This window comes from Anopheles maculipalpis, chromosome 3RL (assembly GCF_943734695.1).
Source record: "Anopheles maculipalpis chromosome 3RL, idAnoMacuDA_375_x, whole genome shotgun sequence".
NCBI lineage: Eukaryota > Metazoa > Arthropoda > Insecta > Diptera > Culicidae > Anopheles > Anopheles maculipalpis.
In genome coordinates, this window is record NC_064872.1 from 73,144,580 (window position 1) to 73,165,710 (window position 21,131).

Here is a 21,131-nt window from a genome sequence, read left to right on the forward strand (position 1 = left end):
ATTTCTTCACCCTTCTATTCTGAGCGTGTGCTGTTGCTCACCCCGGACGGACGACGATGTATCGTGGCCCTTTGCTATTATAAATAGAGCGTGTACGCATCCCGACCGACCGGAACATCGGTCGGTGTTCTGCGTAAAACCCATCGATCCTCGGGAAGCTTTACGGTTGAGTTGGTCCTCCTCGTCTAGCGAGAATTTCGTGTGTGTCAATTCTTTTTGGTGCCCTTTATTTTTCCCCCTCACCGAGAAAATCATGCCGAAAATTGTTAATAGTGTTAGAGGGGTTTGGCGTCGTCACGTGTAATAGTCGCGTACCGCCATACGGAATGGAAATCATTTTAATCGGTTGTTTTCTCCCCCCCGGCTTACTCCGCTGTCGAACGGCAGTGAAATTGGGAGGGTGATTCCCGGTGCAAATGGGTGTACGAATGTACATTAATGTCACGTTTCAAACACGCGCAATTGATTGATGTAACTGTTTTGTGTATTTTGATGCTAACTGCGCGCTCGACATAGAAGGATAGGGAGGGTTGGCTGTACAGATTGGGGTCATCCGAAATTCTTGAACCGATTCCGATGCTTCAATGACTACCGCCCGAGAATTGCCGAGATGTCGGTCCCAGCCCGGGATTTGTTGCGTTTAGGTTGCTATAATTGTGTCTGGCGTTTGATAATTTGTTCAGATTCCTATGTTACTAACTGACCGCTCACTAACTCACACAACTCTTTCTGTTTTTTCTCTTTTTCCCTCTCTTTCTTCCACCCTCTATCCTGTGTGCTGTACGCAGAACGCAATCCCAGCAAGACGGTGTGTGGCCCGGAGGCCGAAGCTTCCCAGTTTTCCTTCCCGCAAAACCGCCCCAACCGCCCGGACAATGCAAACTAATGGATCGCAGTTCCTGGACCGCGTTAACGTCAAGCTCGTCGGCGGTGGCACATCGTCAGCCGCATTGCGGTGCCAGCTTCCGCGACAACAGCAGGAACAGCAGGAACCACGGGCGGACCTTAGCGGGCAGTAAGGTGGTGCAACAGTAGAGGAACAGGGAGGGAACCCCGACGAACGTGTTGTTGTGCTAATCGCAACGTGCTAACGAGAGAAGCAAACGAGTAACCATCCAAACATTTCCTTGCCCTTCAAAATCCGGTTCGATTAGCACCGAAATTTAGCCCAAGACGCAACATCGCCGTTAGATTTAAAGCCGTAAGCGCAAACGTCACGAGATCCGGGCCCAAACGCAAGACGTGCAAGCCTCAAACTATTCCTCACTTCCTCCACCATTCCCCTTCTTCCCACGGCCCGTTGAATGCAGAGCGTGCAGGTGCAGGTGCAAGGACGAGCAGCAGCAACACCGGCGGCACATCGTCCACGATCGCTCACCGCGCCCAGCCGTCGTCTCGCCCGGTACCACCGGAAGGAGGAGATCTCTCGCCGTCCAGCCGGTGCCGCCGTGGTCGTCGCGCGTGATCCCCGCTCGATTCATTGCCGCCGTCGCCATTTCGGGGTAATATGGCCACACCGCCAACCGAAGGAGAAATCAGAGTGGGTCCCGGCCATCAGGTAAACGATATCTATGTACGTATTCAGAGTGCGACAGAAAGCAACTGGGAAGCAATAAACACACAACAAGAGGGCAGAGCAAAGTGGTGGAGAAGCATACGGTTCCGTAATGGGGGAGGGTTGCGCCATATCTCTGATTTTGTTTTTACAAGTTGGGGACTTTCTTAGCTTCTCAGCTAGGGGTAGCTCATAAATCAGTCTAAAAATTCAGCCATTTTTTTTTTTAAAGCAGAGAGAGGATCTCATCAAAATAGTTTGGGAATTAGTCGAGATAGTCTTGTTGTCGTCTAAAGTTTTCGGGACTAGTTTATACCTTTTCTTTGGGGAAGATACTTTTATGCCTTTTGTGTTTTCTGTTCTGCCATATTTAAATTTGTTTTATTACTTCGCGTTTTTTTTTTCCACCACCCATTCGTGTTGCAGCCCCGAGCGTTGTCCTGACTGTTTTGCAAACTTTATTATCTTTGCTATCTGTTTAGCTTAACAGTGCCACTTTTATGCTTCGTGTGTTTGTACAATCGTTTATGGTGGGTTTGCTGTTTGCATTTTCGAGAGATTTGTTTTCTCGTTCGTTCGTTTGTTCTTGCCGCATTTAGCTGTCCGTTTTTGGAGATCTGTTTTTACGATGGAGATGTTTTTTTATTTTATTTTATTTATATTACTCTCATCGCTTTCACAACAATACCCCCAGCCCAACCTGAGAGGGATGGGTTTATCGCTTTACGATAGGCGACACCTTTCGCCTTTTTTCGTTTGGTAAATTTGTTTAAAAAATTACACTCTTTTTGCTTCGCTTCATTAGCAACTTTCTGTGTATCCTTTTTTGTTGTTTTATATGGGTACGTTATAGCCGGCATTCTTTTTACTTAATTATACTTATATTACAATCCGTTTTTGGGTTTGTAGTAGTGGGGAAAATATTTTTATTAATTTATCAATTTCTTGTAAATGATTAAACACAACGACAAACAGTTTTTCACTTGATTTTTGCATTTTATTGCTTTGTGCTTTTGCTAAAATAAAAAAAAAAAACCCGTTCTAGGATCGGATTTTTTCTCATTTTTTGCCGAACCTCAACATAAAACCTTACCAATTTTCTCACAATTTTTATGGATGAGTGTCGTAATCTGCCAAAGCCGCCAAAGCAAGCATTCCCTCAATCCCCCACTCGTGACCACATTCTGGCCGTTCCGTAATTCATAATTCATCTCTCGCAAACAGCAAGCCAAACACGCAGCGACCACAGAGCGACTTCGATCTTGAACAACAACAAAAAAGCAGCAAACCATGGCCGATTGCTTCGACTGACCGCGACCGACCGACCGTGGTTCCATTCCATTTTGTCGAATTCATCCCAATAAAAATCGCACCCAACGAATCCCCCTGCCCCTTGACCAATCTTCGAATCTTCTCCCTTTTCTGCCAGACGGCGTCATTGGTATGTGTGTGTGTGTTTGGGTCGTTGTGGTGGCCACTGTGGCGCGGTTAGATGAAAGATTTTTCTTTTTATCGCATCACTGTTCTTGTACGTTTCCGGCCACACAGTTATTGGCAAAGTTTGGCGTTTTATTTCCCAAACCATTTCTCTCTGTGGCTATATTGTGCTGCGAGTTTTGTGCGCTGGGTGGAGATTTGTTTCCGAAACAAATTGTTTTTTTTTTCGTTTTCGGTTTTTTGTGTTCTACTCTGTGTGTGTTTATGCTTGAAAATACCCCCCCACTGAGAAGAAACAAATGGTGTAGTAGTATGACCACATACCACACAGCACACCATGTCCACATTGTGCTCCCGATTTCTCGCAGATCTCGTAGAGCTTTACTCTACTACCGCAGTCTCCGTTATCCTCAAGCCTACTACCTCCTGGGACGAGCGCCCACCACGAAAAGGGTGCCCCCGTGATATGGATAGCAATAGCAGCAGAGGAGAACCCTTTTCTTTCGGCCCAGCGCAGCATAAAAAAGCAACAAACCCCCGCCGTTCGGAAGAGGCCGCCGTGAGCGCCCTCCACGCGGTTTCACGTGTGTGTGTTGCTGTTTTGTTGTACCAATAGCAAAGGAAAAAAAAGAGGCAATGCCAGTTTCACACGTTTAACGGTCAATAAAAAGTCATAATTTACGAACCCCCCGGGGAGGTTTTAGGTTGCAGTTAAAATTTCGCTACGCACAGCTAACTTCATTTTCATTCCGGGTGTTTTTATTTACACCGTCGGTTCGTTTCATTTTTTGTTCGCTCCTCTGACTGACGATCGTGTGATTTGTTTCTCCTCGCTCTTTTTTTTTTTTTTTGGTTGTTGTACTGTTTATCGTTTTAACCCGGAGGTTAGGTTAGTAGTTTTTTTTTGTATTAAAATATATTTGTTCTAGCCTAGAGAGGTGCATGGTGTCTTGTCAGCAAACCAGCATTACGAAAGGAATGTAAAAAAAGTGCTACTTTTTTGTGACCCAATACGCAAGCATATGGAGGGGGGGGGGGGGGGGGGGGGATGGTGGATAAACATCCTGTAAAAATAATGAAAAAGGAAACATAGCACAAATTTGTTGCTGTTGCACATTTTAGAGACGTTTTTGAAGAAAACAATGCACCACCACCACCGTTGTGGCCCTTGAAATTGTGGTGCGCGAGAAACATTATGTAAGCAGCTGACATAATTTGCAAAAACACATGCTCTCGGCACCCCGCCAGCTGCGCCAGTGGTGCTCTGGTGGGTTGACATTGCTGGTCAGCGAAATTTGAGCCCGCCCAGGAGTGGTGTTAAAAATTGATCCACACCCCCCCTTACTGAATGAAATAACATCTGATACATGGGATTTGTTTTTCTTGGCGCAATTTGCTGATAATTGGTTATTTTGTTTTTCCTGTCCCCTGCAAAATTAGACCCAAAAATAAGTTCCTATTTTTGGGAGAAAAATTGGCGAAAAAGAAAACAATTTTCATTGATTGATTTCGGTTGTGAAAAAGCAAAAATATGTAATTAAAAGTGCAACACAAGAACAAGTTATTATCAACTATAATAGGTCAACCGTTTATTTGTTAAACTGTAACTTTTTTTCGGGATTTAGCTTTTGCTGCTCTGCGCAAGAAAATAAGTGAATTTTGGCACTCGAAAACATTTTCTGTTTGTAATCATTTAATCGTTACAAGCTTATCATGTTTTAGCAATTGGTTTTTAAAAAAATATTATCTTTTCATTCTCTTCTCCCTTTCGATGAAAATCTTGTTGACCTCTTTCTTATTCGACTCCAAAGAAAAGCAGATAGAAAAACAATCAGAAAAGGAAAATTGCTTTCGATCCAGTGGTGTGTTAGAGGTTTCACTCACAGAGAGGAGGTGCAGAGGTAGCTGTAAATAAACAAAATATGTGTTACAACAACTACGGACAAGCGAGAGCAGCACCCCAGATAGCTGTTTGAAAATAATTCATGACCGTTGTTTTATGATGATTGAAAGGATCGAAAACACAACTTTGCACACTGCCGCCATCTCACTTGATGGGAAGGGGGGGAAGTAGTGGCGGGGGGTTCTTCGGGGAGGCAAAGGCTTAGTTGCTGCCCCTCCAATTATGCCGCTTTCTCCACCCACTCTCCCCCACCAAGGAAAGGTCGTTCGCGCGTTGCAAACGAGCGTAAATTTTCCAATTTAATGCTCTCCATCTCGATCCCTCAACACCCACTTCCAGCCACCCAGCCAGTTGCAGTGTCGAGGGTTTGAGTTGCCGGGTGGAGTGTGTGTGTATGTAGTATTTTTTGTTGTTGTTGAATATGTATGGATGATTTGCTTCTATGCGGAAGGCGCGTAAGAAAAGCCAGAAGCCATAAGAAAAGCGCACCGTGTAAATCCGATTTTCCCGATGTGTTGTGCGACGTTACAATGTGGGGCGTTTCAAGGAGGGGTTGGGTGGTGCAGGGCCTGAGCAAAAGGTTTGAAAATCAATCCGACCACCGTTGAACGAGACACACGTTATAAATGGAACTTTAAACCCCCATTTGTTGTGTTCTGCTTCCTTCCGCACTGCGTCTCACACCTTCGCCCTTCGGTGTGTTTATGTTTGCTCTCTTTTTTTCTGATTATTGGAGCCGGAAAAGGGATATTTGGGAGCATTATTATTGAGCAAAGGCAATAAAAATCGACTGCCCCTTTGCTTAATATTTTAGAAGGAGTAGCAGCAGCAGGCCGATTGGTGGAATGGTGGCGACACAAAAAGTGTTAAATATTTCACTCTAGCACAGAAGGACGAAGCAATTGCCAGAAACATTGTTTACTTTTTGTCCTCCCCGTTGGTGGAGATTCTCTCGGGGTCTCCCCCCAGGAAGGGTTGAATATTCAGTGTATACCGAGAGGGATAATAAACAGGAAGGGAAGGGAAGGTTTAAGTGTATGAATGATGTGTGTGTGATAGGTTAATTTCTTGTGCAAGCAATAAGCAGTGATGTTGATAAGCTGCTAGCTTATGCAGTTGACGAATGATGGGAAGTCCACCTTCAATTTGAAGGGTCTTCTGATTCTTCAATCTTGTTTGAAGGCATTGAAAAGTCATTTTAGCTGTTTGTTGTCATATTAAAAATATCCAAATACCATGAACAATGCATGGGTCGAGATAATAATGATAAATCTAAGGCGTTGATTGAGGGGTTCGATCGATCCGGTGGTAGAGGCGATAGCTGCGAAGCTTTTCACACGGCAGAACCGGACTACTAATCTCATTCGAACCGCCTCCTCTAGTGGCGCTAGTAAGCTCTGACTGTTTAACTACTTGATATCGATATCCGGCTTGTCTTTCTGATCCCATAGTAGAAGGGAATGAAGCATATATTTAGGGTCACGCCAGTATCGGATCTTCCTATGTATATGTAGCTGTGTGATGATAGGAGTATTGGGCGTTTAAAGGTCCCTGGATGAGTCTGATTCGAATTCTAGTTCTTCTAGATGATGGGCGCCAACGATACCTGGTAGCCGGTACCTTAAAATTGCTGCTACCAAGCTATTGTATTACATTTGTAGCTTAAATTATTGCAGCATCCAGTACGCGTATATTGTTTTAATCATGGGAACGCTTGTTTACTATCAGCAGAAAACACCGTATGAACCAATTAAGCCCAGTTGCAATGAAATTAAACCAAAGTGTTTAGTTTAACATGCTTTAATCGTAAACTTTCACATGGCGTTTATTGGGTGCAATCAAGTCGATCAGTGAATTATTTTTGTTTGCAACCACACAATTGTAACAAACGTAGGAAGAGAAAAAAAGGCGTGCAAAACTCCGAAGCAAAGCGGTACCATCCTCTCAGACAAATTGGCTCATCTTGAAGCTGATGATAGCGTTGATGATGATGTATTGTTGCTCTTGTTGTTGGTGTTCCTCTTCAGGCTTAACTGAATGTGAATTTTCCCTAACAGTGACTCTGTTTTGCTGGCTTTTCCATTCCCACTTTACCGTGTGGAGCTGCTGCTACTTCATCCAGCCCGCAACTAACCCGGCCGTTCATTTTTCCTTTTTATTTCACACCACTTCATCTTCGCACTTGACCGCAAAAGCATCTCATCTGGTAGTTGTTTTTACTTCTTTCATCGGTCACATCGGCACATCCCTCTCCAACACCTTCCCTCTATCTCTCTCTCTCTCTCTCTCCTCTCGATGAATTTTCTTTACGACGGTCGGCGGCAAGGTGGCCATTTTACCGTTCACACAGCGAGGCAAACAGTCCATGTTTTTTTGGTTTACCATCATCATCATCATCATCATGATCCACCATATAAGCGCCTTTCTTTTCTTCTTGAATGGCCACAACGATGATGATCGTGATGATGAGATGATTTTTCACCGGTGCTGTGGTTCGCAAGGCAAGCAACCGAGCCACAGTCACACACACACACATACACGCAAACACCTATCAAGTAGAAACGATTCGATGTGCGCGCTCACCGCGTCAATCTCACCTTTGAAATCTTTCCACCATATTATTGGCTTATTAGCCATAACGAAGCGATTTGAAATTAATTACGGACGGGGGGCCGAACCAGCAAAAGCCAGGCAACACACGGGGTAAACATATATTTGAACAAACCCCTCGATATCGCCCGTTCGCTGTGCCCCTCTTAAGATGCGATCCTCACTCGGTGTTTTAGAAGATCGAACAACCGTGCAACGATGGGCGGAAATGAAGAAACACCCTCGTGAGCTCCCCCGTATACACACACCCTCTATGATGGACATGGTCCTGGAAATGGTGTAAACTAACCTTACACACACACACACGCCTACACAGAAATGTACCGCGAAGTGCGAGCTGTGGAAGAGGAATGAAACAAGAATTCTTCCCCAAAAGTACCCGGCGCTGGAGTGCGTTTTGCGTGTGATGATCATGATCCAGGAAGCTGGAAGAAAAACGATCTCTTTGAATGGCGGTATGTGTGTGTGTGTGTATGCGTGAATGAAAATGAGGAAATTGGATTCAATTTAAGCAAGCACCACCAGCACCACAAACAGCAACCAAACCGTGTTCTACTGCGGCACGGCGCCATCATGAAAGCGAAGAAGCTAAATCGTGCAATATAAGAGCAACCTCTTCTTCTAATAGCGCGAATAACTGTGGCGTTAGTGCGGCGTACTGCGGCATATCTGCAATTGTGTTTTGTTTGAAGGGAGGAAATGTTTCAATTGCTATGCTTGAGAAATAATGAGTGCTGCCGGAAGAGAGACGATGGAGGAGGCGAGCGTGGCGGACGGTATGGTTTAGAAAATAATTTGCCTGCATTTCGGCAATTAAAAGTCCGGCGGAGGGGGTGGAAAATGGAAAATTAATCACTTCATTCAACGGATTAAATGTATGCGGTGGAGTGAAGTTCATTTTATTCTCATACCTTGAGATGTGTGTTGGAGATACGCATGAAGGTTATCGGCAATTGGGAGTTGCGGAAAAATTACATCATTTTTCCACAAGATGGGGGTTACAAAATGGGAAATTAAATATTGCTGAAATATTTAATGTTGACTGTTGCATTTGAATCGATTCTTTATTTTGTAGTGCACTGTGTTTCTGACTGATTTTCTATTTGAATTTTTACTGCCGAAATTTTACTTCGAAAATAAATAAGAACTAAAAAGAATAGCAGGAAAATCTTATAAAATAGACCTTATTAGTGTTTAAATTACTGCTGCTTCACCACGACAAACCTTTTGTGGCAACAAAAGCTGCTTTCTGAAGACACTCTGAAAACGAACAATGTGATTTACTAAAGATCAATTATTAAATAATCATCCCTCATCATTCCGTACACCCGTCAAAGTTGATGCAGATTAATTATGCTTTTTTTCTAGTTTTCATACCATAGTATTCATCTCCAAAAGCCGCATTACCCGCGTCTTAACACACTAACAACATCTCGACGACGCGAATTCCTTTTCACCTTTCGATGTAGCGTGAATCTAATAACACCTCAACGCCTTACAAAATTACGCATTACAATAGTTTTCTCCTACGGTAGACATTATTTTCTTCGCCTTCAGGCTACAAATTGGTTTACTCTAATTTTATTAATTTGGTGTTCCAAACGCAAACACACTCCCTTTCTATCTCTCTTGTTTTGGTACACAATTATACAGTGGAAGGTTATTTGGAAATTTTGAATAATTGCGCCAAGACCGCATAATAAGATGAGATGATCTCTTGTGCATGCGTGCGTGCCCAGTGATGAAGATCATCGAATGGACACTGCAATCGAGCGGTGTTTCAGCAAGGCGATGAATTGTTTAATCGATTTCCCACGTTTGCATAACCTTTCCTCGACGAAACATTAACAGCTTACTTTCACTCACGCTCTTTTTACGATAGAGAACCAATAATTAGGAATAATATAGTTAAATTGCTTCAAAACATAAAATACTCTACATCTCTGCTTTCGTTTCCTAACAATCTAATCATGGTAGTGCCTCATTATCATCTTCAATTCAACTATAACGTACCATTCAGTTGATCGTAGTAGTGTAACGTTTCGTTTGGCAATGTTCCCATTTCGCAGGCAACATTACCAGACTATCAACCGATCGAGAACTACCGCTCCGAGGACGATGAAGATCGCGACCTAGAGGATCCGAGATGGACACCCGGACTGTACATTGATAATGATTTGTTGATGTACCTGACCGCCGCTCGTTCAATATCCGCCTTTCAGGGTATGTGCGAGGAAGATGGTTGTATGGCAGCTAGTCGTGACGATACAACTATAAATGCATTTGATGTTGTAAGTGTCACATCCCGAAGCGGTCCGAGAGGATCCGTCTCCCCAAAATTTGCTCTAAAATTCTTCTGACGTTGGGGTGTTTTTTTTTTTTTGTTGCAGCTACACGACTCCGGATACGACGCCGGAAAGGCACTAGAAGCACTGCTAAAGTGTCCAGTTACGAAGGGAATCGAGAAAAAGTGGACGGAAGAGGAAACGAAACGCTTCATCAAGGGTTTGCGACAGTTTGGGAAGAATTTTTTTCGCATCCACAAAGATCTATTACCACACCGGCCTACGGTAAATGCTGTGCTGCTAGTGGAATTTGCGCTCCTTTGAGAGGTGGCGCGGTTTTTTTTCTATATTTTCTCCTAACCACCATCACCTTTATTCTTCCTCTGCCTTGCGTGTAGCCGGAATTGGTAGAGTTTTACTATCTCTGGAAGAAGACGCCGGGAGCGAACCAGAACCGGCCCCACCGCAGACGACGGGCGAGCTCGCTCAGACGACGCAACACACGGACGAACAGTAATGCGAGTGGCACACCGCCAAATAGCAGCGGTAGCAGCAGCAGTAGCAGCAATAGCAACAGCAAGAAGGAACAGACCCCCGAGCGCACCGTGACAGATACCGGCTCGTCCCGACCGTCGCCGATCGGCAAGGAGGAGAACAGCTCCGTGACCGAGGACGACGTGAGCGAGTGTGACAGTGATTCGAGCGCCAACAAGGCGACCGCAGCCGCGGCGGCTGCAGCGACAGCCACCGCCAACGGTGGTACGGTCGGCGTTGTTGGAGGCAGCGGCAGCAACAGCAGCATCAGCAGCAGTAGCAGCAGCAGCAGTAGCAGCAGTAGTAGTAGCAGCAGCAGTAGTAGTAGCAGCAGCAGCAGTAGTAGTAGCAGCAGTAGCAGTAGCAGCAGTAACGGCGGCGTCGGCGGTTCCGTCGGCGTCGGAGACTTTACGACGACGGCCAGCAGCGGCGGCGTTGGCGGGGGCACGGTCACCGGCGAGGAATCTCCGTCGAGGATGCGGACCCGCCAAAAGCCAACCAAGGAAACGAATGCTACCAATGCGAAGCGACCAAAGCGTGGCGGTACGGAGACCCCGGAGCAGCAGTCGGCAACCGCCACATCCGGTGGGACCGCCGGTGGAGGAGGTACACCGGGTAGCAGTGGTAATGGGGCAGGCAGTTTGGATAGTCCAAAGACGCCAAGCAAAACGACGACGGGTAGCAGTAGTAGTAGTAGCAATACCAACAGTAACACCACCGGAAGCGCTTCGAATGCCGGTGGAACGACGGTGGATGGTGTCGGCGGAAAGCACAGTTCACAATCCGGTAGCAAAGGTAAAGGATCGTCATCGTCGTCCACTGGGCCGGGTAAGACAGAGACGACCCCAAGCAAGGGTAAAAAGCGATCAAATGAGCTCGAGCTCGATGGAAACGATGAGAAGGATGGACAGAAGCGAAAACGTTCGGACAGCCCGGCCGAGAGTCTCACGACGGACAGCCGGCCCGGATCCGTGCTGGATGAGATGGAATCGGTTAGTGAGGCGGCAACAGAAACGAGCGTGGGTACCAGAACTACCGGCACTCCAACACCGATCGGCCATGATCGGTTACAGGGTGCCAGTGGTGCCGTCAACACTGGAAATGGTCCAGGGGGAGGTGAAGGAAGTGCCACAAATGCGAAGGACGACGACAAAGATCCACTGTCGCTCGGACCGCCGCTTGCCGCGGAACCGATGGTTACGGAATCGAACGAAAACAGTAGTAGCAGCAATACGACCACGTCGACGGTTGCGAAATCTTCGTCCGGTGGATCGGAGGATAAGGATGACGATTCGAATGCGGGTGCAACGGGTGCAGTTGTCGCATCGGCGGTAGCAACGGTTCCGACGGCAGCAGACACAGCCAAGCTGCCCGAAACTGAAGATATATCACCACCGTCAACCGCAGCCACAACACCCGTCGCAACTCCAGCTCCACCAACGACAGGAGCTCCATTATCCGGTGCCGATGGTAGTTGTGAAGCACAACAAGGACCTCCATCTGCGGATGAGGCAGCAAGTGCAAATGGAACGTGTACGGTGGCGGTTAGTGCTGGTGTAGAAGGTAAGTCGTGTGTCAATTCTCTCGGTGGAGCTTCGTCCAACGATCAAGAAATGGCCTCAAAGTTGGCAAACATGAAGCAAGAAACTTCTACAACGGGTTCGTCAGGAGCTGGTGCTCAACCCGGATCTGCAGCATCGGTTGAATTCAACTCCAAAGATGTGTTCATCAAGAAGGAACCGAACGAAGATCCTACGGCAGCAGCAGCTGCTTCTGCAGCTTCTTCAGGCGCTGGAGATCAGTCTGCTACTGGTAATAGTGGTACAGTACCAAGCTCCGGTGTTCCTAGTGAGCCGCAGGATTTGAAGTTAAAGATCGAGGTAAAGTCGGAAGCAAAGCTCATGCCTGGAGGTGGTAACGACTCGTCGAATCAAGCTAGCGGACCGGATATGAAGTACGATCCGGAGAACTTGGTGATGAAACCGTACGAAAGTCACATCAAGTACGGAGGACATCCGGGTGAGGATGGCATGAAGTATAGTGAGCACAAGTATGGACCGCTACCACCACATCAGCAAGTACCAGGTCCGGGTGAACCTCCGGGTCTGAAGTATGGTCCTCCAGGTGGTCCTCAGGATGAACCGCTAGAATACGATATGAAACGTTACCCAGCGCACGGTCCTCCACCGCCACCATCGGGACAGGATGGTGGCCCACTGCCACTGAAGCTCGGAGGTCCGCCTGGTCCTCCTACCGGAGCACCTGGAGAACCCTCTCCTGCGGGTCCTCCTCAGCATATGAAGCTATCCCAGTACCCGCAAGATCTGACGAACCTGAACCTTAAGTACCCACCACCAGACGAACGGACCAAGTTCGCTCCATCACCCGCTTCGGATAGTGGAAGTGGTAGTGGCATTGCGCCACCGCCGTCTGGTATTGGCGGACCTCTGCCTCTCATCCCCAAGAGTCATTACCCAGACCCGGCGCAATTAAGCATGTTACGGCAACACTACGAGCACACGTTCAAATACGATCCAATGGCGGCGGTAAAGTACGGTCCACCGGGTATGCCTCCGTTCGGGGCGCCACCTGGCCAACCAGGACATCATCATCCACACCATCCGCTGGCCGGTGCGTTGCCGGGACAACCGCAGTCACAACCACAAGATCTGAAGTACCTTCCACCGGAGGCAGCAGCCGCCGGCATGGGCCCGCTCAAGTATCCGCCTTCATCGTTGGCGAGCGACACACCGACATCACTCAAGAACAACAGCTTCTCAGCGGACAACCTTCTCAAAAGCAGCACGTCGAGTAGTAGTGGTGGCAACGACTCTTCGAATCCGCTGGATGTTTCAGCTTCCGCGCGACATGCAGTGACTCCCAACCAGGACAGTCAGGGCAGCAATAGCAGCTCGCAGCCAACGGCGCTTCACGGTAGCGGTAGTAGCATTGCCTCACCTCAGTCTGGAGGACCTCCACCATCGCTACCACCCCACGGTGCTGGATCGTATCCACCACCACACGGACCACCTCCACCCGGACATCCGGGTCATATCGTGAACCCTGGGCTTATGCCGACTCTGCTCGGTTCCGGTCCAAACTCATCGCCCGTTCCACCAACCTCTCAACCGGGTGGAGTTCATCCGCCTCCACTGGGTGCTCACCCGTTGGCCCATCCAGGATCAGCCCCTCCACCACAGCTGCTACCAACACCACCTGGTTCCAGTCCGTACCAGCCAAGCAATATGCATCGATCCGGTGGTGGTCTACCACCATCATCCGTACCAAGCTCCGTGTCGTTAGCAATATCCTCAAGTGGCAGTACAGCATTGACCTCCACTATCGCATCCTCCTCTGCTTCTTCCTCTTCAACGTCGGTAACGTCACACTCGCCGGCACCGATGAGACCCTCGTCCGATAACGGCCCGCTGGGTCTGCAACCAATGTCCCACCATCATCGTTCGGACCGTGATCGAGAACCACCTCGGCCCGGTGCCAACGATATGCCTCCTACCCGTGCTTCCCCAATCAATTCGCTGCTGCAAGGGGTACCACCTCCTCACGGCATTTTATCGCATCCACTCCCACTGCATCTTGGACATCCGGGGATGCAGCTACCTCCACACCATCCAGCAGCACATTTGGCCGGTCCGCTAGGACACGCTGGCCTGCTGCCTCCTTCTTTGGCCGCACACGGTGCTGGAATACCGTTACTGGGCGGTCCAACACCTTCCGCGCTTGGAAGTTTAATGGAGGTTGCAGGGGCGGGACGTCGATCGCCCTCATCCGGGCCAGGACCTCATTCTCACCTGCCTCCAACATCGATGCATCAGTCAGTCAGCGCTTTGGCGCAATCCCCGTCTACTCCAACGGGAGCAGGCGGAGGACCCCCGTCATCGTCGTCTGCACTGAGCCGTGCCAGTCCGAATGTACCGCCCGGTGGTCCAGGAACGCCCGGAGGATACCCCGGCCCGGGAGGACACCATCACCGATCCAGCTCACCTGCCAACTCAACCAGCTCGGGACTAAGCCGCGCCAGTCCTATGCATCTTAGCCATCATCCTTCAACACCGGGTGCAGGTAGTGCGGGAGGAGGTGGTTCGTCGGCAGCTGTCGCGGCTGCTGCAGCGGCCGCGTCAGCCGAACGCGACCGACAGATCATGCGACAACAGAGCCCTCACATGACACCACCTCCACCGTCCTCTTCCGCACCATCTGCTGCATTGATCTCAAGCCCGTTGAGCAAGATGTACGGAGGTCCCTCGGGTCAGCGATCACCACCACCATCACATTCGTTCCGACCGGGTGCTTCGCCACCGGTTATACGACACCCCCAGATGCCTCTACCTCTACCGATGACGGGCCCGATGGCGGGTATTCCCGGGTCGGTTATGCACGCCTCGCAACCCTACCCGCTGATGCATCCGTCACTGTTCAATCCGCACCATCACAATCCATTCTACGCACCGTACCCGTACGGACCGGCTTACGGGCCCGGCTTTTCGTACATGAAGCCCGGCGGCTCACCGCTCGATAATCCGATGCTGCATGGGCACCCGACGGCAATACCTCCTCCCCGACCGGAAGATGCACCCGGTGCTGGCGGTCCAGGTGGCGGAATACACGGGAATGCTGGTGAGAAATCGAAATCCTCCAGCGGTAGCAGCAAATCGCAACAGCCGCAAACTTCCTCCTCCTCAACGTCGTCAGTCTCTTCACTTTCCGGGTCCGGTGGAAACGATCGTTCGAAGCAATCGTCCTCATCGGGTGGAAACGGAGGTCCAGGAAGTGGACATTCGAGCTCGTCTAATCAAAGCAGTTCTACTGCTGGCGGACCGCCTGGTGGACCTGGCCGGGGTGGACCTTCGCCTAGCGGTGGTGCTGGCCCTGGTATGGTCGGCATGCCGGGCGGTCCTCCCGGTGGTCATCCGCTCAGTGGGAGTCCGTTTCATCCTGCCGGTCCACCGCACCATCACTCACCTTACGGTCCCCCGCAGCCACACAATCCATTCATCGAGAATCAGCTGCCGCCGGTCGGTGGTGGCAAACCAACCAGCCACATGGATGCCCTGCGAGCTCACGCTCATGCGGCAGCTGGTGGTGGTTTAGGTCCTCCACCCGGGCATCATCCTCATCATCATCCGGGTCATGGACCACCACCACCGCCCGGCCATCATCCGGCGCATCCGAACGAACCGGTGCACATCGAAACGCTTGACATCGACCCGGATCCGGAACCACCATCGCCTGTCCATGACATGAACCGTGGTCCAAGTCCCGAAGCGAAACCGGATGATACCGAGTGCCATCGATCCCAATCGGCTATGTAAGTGCTAATGTGGGGAGGGCAGGCATGATAACAATGGGAACTTTTTTAACGTATCTTCTTCTTTTTTAGCTTCGTACGACGCTGTGACCGTGGAGACTACAACTCATGCACACGTACCGATCTCGAATTCAAGCCAACACCCGACTCCAAGCTGGCCCGCAAACGCGAAGAGCGTGATCGCAAGCTGGCCGAAAAGGAACGGGAACGAAAGGCACAACAGGCGGCCCAGGCGCAACATCAGCATCAGCAGCAGCAGCAACAACAACAGCAATCCCATCACCCCTCGATGCAACCGCACCCCCATCAACCTCCCCCATCGCATCCGCACCATCCACAACATCCAAGTGTGGCGGCGCATCAGCAAGCGGTGGCCGCTGCCCAAGCCCAACATCAAGCGGCATCGGCGGCAGCAGCTGCGGCAGCTGCAGCTCAGCAACATCACCATCAGCAGCAGCAGGCCCAACATCAAGCGCAGCAGCAGGCGGCGGCACAGCAGCAAGCGCAACAGCAAGCACAACAGCAGGCAGGAAAGCCGGGTGGTAGTGCGGGCGGTGGATCTGGTGGATCGGGACCGGGTGGACCACCGGGTGGACCACCTCCAGGGCATCATCCAGGACATCCTTCGCCAGGGCAACAGTCGATGAAGCCGGACATTAAACCATATCCTGACACACCAGCCTTAAGGCAGCTGTCAGAGTACGCGCGGCCACATGTTGGATTTAGGTATGTTCTGTGGCACTCACTAATGCACAGTTCCAGCTTTTCTTTGTTTATGCAGGACAGCGAATGCCTATAAAACGTACAAAGCCACCGGTTATCTTATTTATAGTTATCTGACCTTGCTGGGTTTTGCGAGAAGAACTAGACATTGGCGACGCATTTCTGGGCGATGGTCAATATGAAGTGGACAATGGATCCACTTCATCTAGCGTTTGTGCAGTTCAACTTGACCATTGTCTAGAAAAACCAGAAATCCAGAAATGCTTCACAAATGTTCAGTTCTTTTTGGAAACCCTGTATATTCTTGATCTTGTCAGTGCGCTTAAAAATGCCAATGTGAGTTGTTTGCGTACGTTTGTTTATTTGTTTCCTTTTTTTCTTTTCTCTTTCTCGTATACACTCTCTCTTGTTCCGGTTTTGATTTGTGTAGTCCTGTGGAAACGATGGTTCCTCCACCATACCATCCACTATACAATAGAGAAAGGTATAATATAAAGAAATGTTCTTATTTTCTGTTTTTTTCTCACCTATTACATTCTACGCTTGTGTTGTGCTGCCATAAAACAACATAATCCCACGTAAAATACAGCTTTCCCAGCTTTTTATTGATTCCATACAACGTACAGCTTATCCTTATCGCTCCACACTACACGCGCTGGTGTAGATCATCCTTCATCCGCATGAATTTCAAAGAATTGGCTAAATATATAATATTTTATATTGATATGTGTGTGTGTTGGGCTTTGTACAAAAGTCCGTACAAAAGACTTTCATTTACAGTCTCATTTATCAAAATTCAATATCATTTATTATGCACGATTGCTACAGGGACAAACGCACATACCAATACCACACAAACCACCATCTACAATGCGACAGTCATATTTTCAAACAATTCATTTTAATATTGAGATTAACCGGTTCACACGACATATAATTATACATATAAAACGTTGTTAAACGAATGCAACTTTCACTCAATGTTAACGGTCAAAGCGCATTTCAGTTGTTTAAGCCACAGTACACGGAATGTGTTATTTTCCGATTGAAGAGTTTCAATCGATTATATAAAATTCTTATTAATTTATTTTGGCATTATTTTACCGATTTCATCACTCTTTGTACAGATTTTTCACGCGTCTACGAATCAACATTGGCAGTTCTTAGTCTCGAGATTAGAAACTTTAAGCCAACTGAGATAAAAGTTTCAGATGAGTGAAACTTGCTATCGTTTACAAGCGCTTTAATATGCTTTTACTGAGTTGCACATGAATCACACCATTCTAGCATTACTGTCCACTTTAATTAAACTCAAAAAAGCTTAAATCAGGCAAACGTGAGATTCATCAGTCCGTTTCTTTTATTTTCATCATGCATATGATTCTTTCTTAATTTTTTTTTTTTTGACATAACCTTTTTGTTGTGTAATTCATTAACAAAATGTGCCTTTGCCCCTAACATTATTTTAAGAATTTGTGAAAAAATAATGGTGCGTGTGTGTATTTGAATGTGTTTACGTTCGTCCCGTTTTTTTTCGTACCCTCCCGACTGTGGTGCTTTCGTTCATAGAATGATATTGATCGATTTTTGCGAAATTTCTCCGATTAACAGGGACATCTTTTTTAGGGAATTTGAGGACCTTAAAAATCAGCCCGGCATGGGACCAACTCGCCTGGACCCGCACTGGATGGAGTACTATCGAATGAGGTAAAGTGGAAACCATTCAAAAAAAAAAAAAAAACAAGTGTTGTTGCAAAACATTTTATAAACAATCGTTCATTGTTATTTTGCAGAGGAATGCATCCGTCACAGTTTCCCGGACTTTACGGCAATCCTGCGGCCATCGCACAGCTGGAAAGGGAACGAATAGGTAACGTATCAAGCGCATGAGACACACGCACACTAAAAAAAGACAAAAAATAGTATAAAGTCCCCAAGAGGACTATTTTAAACAAATTGATTATATTGCTTTCAAATTATATATATCTCTCTCTTTACATTCGTCACATGTTTCTTACGTTTTCCTTTTTTTGTGTTTCTTTTTTCTTCTTTCGCATCTTGTGTGCGTGTGTGTATGTGTGTGTGTTAATTTGTGCGATCGATGATCATCAACCATGAACGAATCTCTGCGACACGATCCCGACCAACCGATGAACGCCACGCGATGCATTTTTACTGTGGACGTCCAACCGTCCCCGGGACAATGCGTTGATATATGATTTATCATCACTCCTAACTTGCTGATACTGCCTCCATCTGTTATTCCTCCGTCCAATATCCTTCACATAACCACACGTAATCCTTTGTGTTTGTATGTGTGTGTGTGTGTTTCTACCTATCCAAACCAAAATCAAACAAACAAAACAAATACAAACAACATCTAAATGTGTGTGTTTACAAAAAAAAAAAACCAATGCTCTAAACCGTACCACTAACGCCGATGCCGACAAACCCCGCGGCCACTGCCAACACCATCACTGCCACCCCGCAACATTCATATCTGAATATAATAAAACTGCGCCGTCTGCATATATGACCACTGTAAAATTGCAAATGGGAAAACATTTTGTTAAAATGATTTCGGAACGAAATTCATTTTTCACCATTTTTTGGGTGTTTTTTTTTTATCTTCTCACTTTCGAATGCACGCCCCATTATACGGCGTGCATCCGTTAAAAAAAAAAAAAAACATGTTGTTGTCTTACCTTTGTCTCTTTAATTTGATTGGATCTGTTGGACGTATGGCTTGCGTGTTGCTATTTTGTTGCACGGCCGGACGGTCTACTTACTTTGTGCCACCATTTTGGATGATTGTGATTCACACGCCCTCCCCCTCCCAATATTGTTGTGTGTGTGGGTGGGTGTGTGCGTGTATGTGTTTGTATCGAAAACTGTACTTTGCCAAAAATTGAAACTGAAACCACATCATCATCATCAACAACAACAACAACAACAACAACCTCTTCAAACAAAAACAACAACAAACGCTATATGATCCCAAAATGATCGTTTGCGAACCGAAACGCCAAACCAAAAACCCCCCAAAATGATCGACACAACACAGGCTTGCCACCGCATCCTGTTGGGCTGGATCCATCCGATCCGATGGTACGTATCAGCATCGAAACGTCAATCATGTTTTATGTTGTTGGTTTCTGTTCACTTGTTACAGTTGCGCTTGGCTGGCGAATATCATGCACACTCCCATACGCACTTGCACTTGCATTCGCAACAGCAGCAAGACTCGGCAGCAGCGGCGGCGGCGGCAGCGGCAGCGGCGGCAGCAGGTTTTCATCTACCACGTGAGTTTGTATTGCAAAAACACGCAAAAAAAAAGAATCCCATCTTTTTTCGCCCCCCAAGAACAAAAAAAAGAAGTCACTCCATCTCCATCACACACACACTCCATTGTTTCTGTCCTTCGGGAAGGGGGGGGGGGGGGGGGGGGGAGGGGAAATGCAAAACGGAAAATACATCCTTCCCACATCCAATCAATTTCTAATCCATGAAATCCATGCCCCCGGTGTATCAGCTAGTTCCATGGTTTATTCGTTCGTTGTCCATTTATTAGTCACAATCGTTCATTTATCGCTTGATCGCTAGAGCCGGCTAGACTTCGTTCGTGGGTGGTATTATCATTAAAAAGTTGTTTCTCTAGCTATCGATTTGTTGTATCGCCCGAAAAGCGTTTTGATATCAAGACCAACGTTACGTTGAACGTTGTACATATGTTTCATCATCTCACATTTCCCATTGTAAAAGTTGTCATTATTTAATACACACAAAAACTTGTATTTCTTAAAACAAACCACAAACTCACCTTCATATCCTGTGTGTTATTTTGTTTTCATGGTTCCTGTTCGATCGACGGATGGATTTTTTTATCGTGTAGCCAACGTTCCGCCCTATCCACGGCCGAATGTTTTAATGCCGAGGGATCCACATTCGGAGGTACTTTTGCGTATGTCCTATGATCCACTGCAGGTAAGCTTTTCCGTAAGATCACGCTGTTCCTCCAATCTACGCTCTCTGCGTTTTTCTCTGTTGCGACACAGAAAAACACTCAGAGGGGTGTACTGAAATCGATTTAAATTAACGCTATTTCTTCCGCTAGGCCGCTGAATTCCAACGACAAAGTGCATTAGACCGGGCCCAATCGCTGCATGAGCAGTATATGAGGTAATTATAGTGAAACGAATTTTTTGACAAAGAACATTGCTCTAGTATTTTGTTCAGTATCATAAAAACAAGCGTATGAATCGAATCGGCAATTTATTTTCGCACGCGTATAGAGTCAAAACATCCCAAATAGATGTTGTTAGCTAGATTAGGTCCGGTGGTATTGCCATAACGGCGCTCGGTCTTGGGATGGCAGGACTGTTTAAATGCTATCGTTATTAAATGCGGATCGTTTCCCCATAGTGAGGTCTGACTATTCAACTACGTGGTATCAGCAAATTCAGAAAACCATTAGATGGTCGGCGTGAACTTATGAAGCCGTTAAGTCAAGATAAGTGAGCTGGATTCGCGCATCGTTTTAACCCGCGGACGCTTGTTTTACGACCTAGCTGAATATAAATATAAAGAGATGCAAAATTCTAAATTTAATTACAAAAATATGTAATAATGACTTCTTTTATCCTTTACTTTCTCAGGCAACATGAACGTGAGATGAAAGTGCGCGCATTAGAAGAGGCAGCACGGGGCGGTAAACATTAGGGGGGTTCGCAATTATTTTCACCACCCCAAACCTACCAA

General features: G+C 47.3%; 4 protein-coding genes across 12 annotated transcripts in view; 1 reads left to right on the forward strand and 3 right to left on the reverse strand.

The window, feature by feature from the left end:
- Positions 1-21,131, reverse strand: part of LOC126561524 (basic proline-rich protein-like) — a 360,034-nt gene that overhangs the window by 331,224 nt on the left and 7,679 nt on the right. The gene's annotated exons all lie outside the window — the stretch shown is intronic.
- Positions 1-21,131, reverse strand: part of LOC126563429 (transmembrane protein 258) — a 497,437-nt gene that overhangs the window by 166,744 nt on the left and 309,562 nt on the right. Inside the window, exon 1 of one of the 2 annotated variants that reach the window (XM_050220072.1) lies at positions 12,527-12,530. The exons of the other annotated variant lie outside the window; for it this stretch is intronic. The gene's annotated coding sequence lies outside the window, so the exon portion shown is untranslated. Of the gene's footprint in view, positions 1-12,526; positions 12,531-21,131 lie in introns of those variants that run through there. 2 annotated transcript variants of the gene reach the window in all.
- LOC126562245 (protein henna) overlaps positions 1-21,131 on the reverse strand; it is a 754,155-nt gene that overhangs the window by 135,275 nt on the left and 597,749 nt on the right. The window lies entirely within an intron of this gene.
- Positions 1,300-21,101, forward strand: LOC126561265 (uncharacterized). Of its 2 annotated transcripts, none has more exons than XM_050217234.1 (13): positions 1,300-1,573; positions 9,575-9,796; positions 9,896-10,075; positions 10,189-15,650; positions 15,723-16,376; positions 16,804-16,857; positions 17,985-18,080; positions 18,167-18,243; positions 19,438-19,481; positions 19,546-19,675; positions 20,266-20,357; positions 20,488-20,552; positions 21,029-21,101. In XM_050217234.1, exons 1-13 carry the CDS (start codon positions 1,508-1,510, stop codon positions 21,090-21,092), a joined length of 7,206 nt encoding a protein of 2,401 aa, XP_050073191.1. In that variant the 5' UTR covers positions 1,300-1,507; the 3' UTR covers positions 21,093-21,101. The 2 variants fall into 2 exon arrangements, with proteins under 2 accessions (XP_050073191.1, XP_050073192.1); XM_050217235.1 differs by having other exon boundaries at positions 1,300-1,558.

Excerpts from the sequence above, each read along its gene's own strand:
- LOC126561265 (XM_050217234.1), top strand. The coding sequence starts at position 1,508 with ATGGCCACACCGCCAACCGAAGGAGAAATCAGAGTGGGTCCCGGCCAT. Across the intron at positions 16,858-17,984 it reads CCACTATACAATAGAGAAAG|GGACATCTTTTTTAGGGAAT; the intron begins GTATAATATAAA and ends TCCGATTAACAG. Across the intron at positions 20,358-20,487 it reads TGTCCTATGATCCACTGCAG|GCCGCTGAATTCCAACGACA; the intron begins GTAAGCTTTTCC and ends TTCTTCCGCTAG.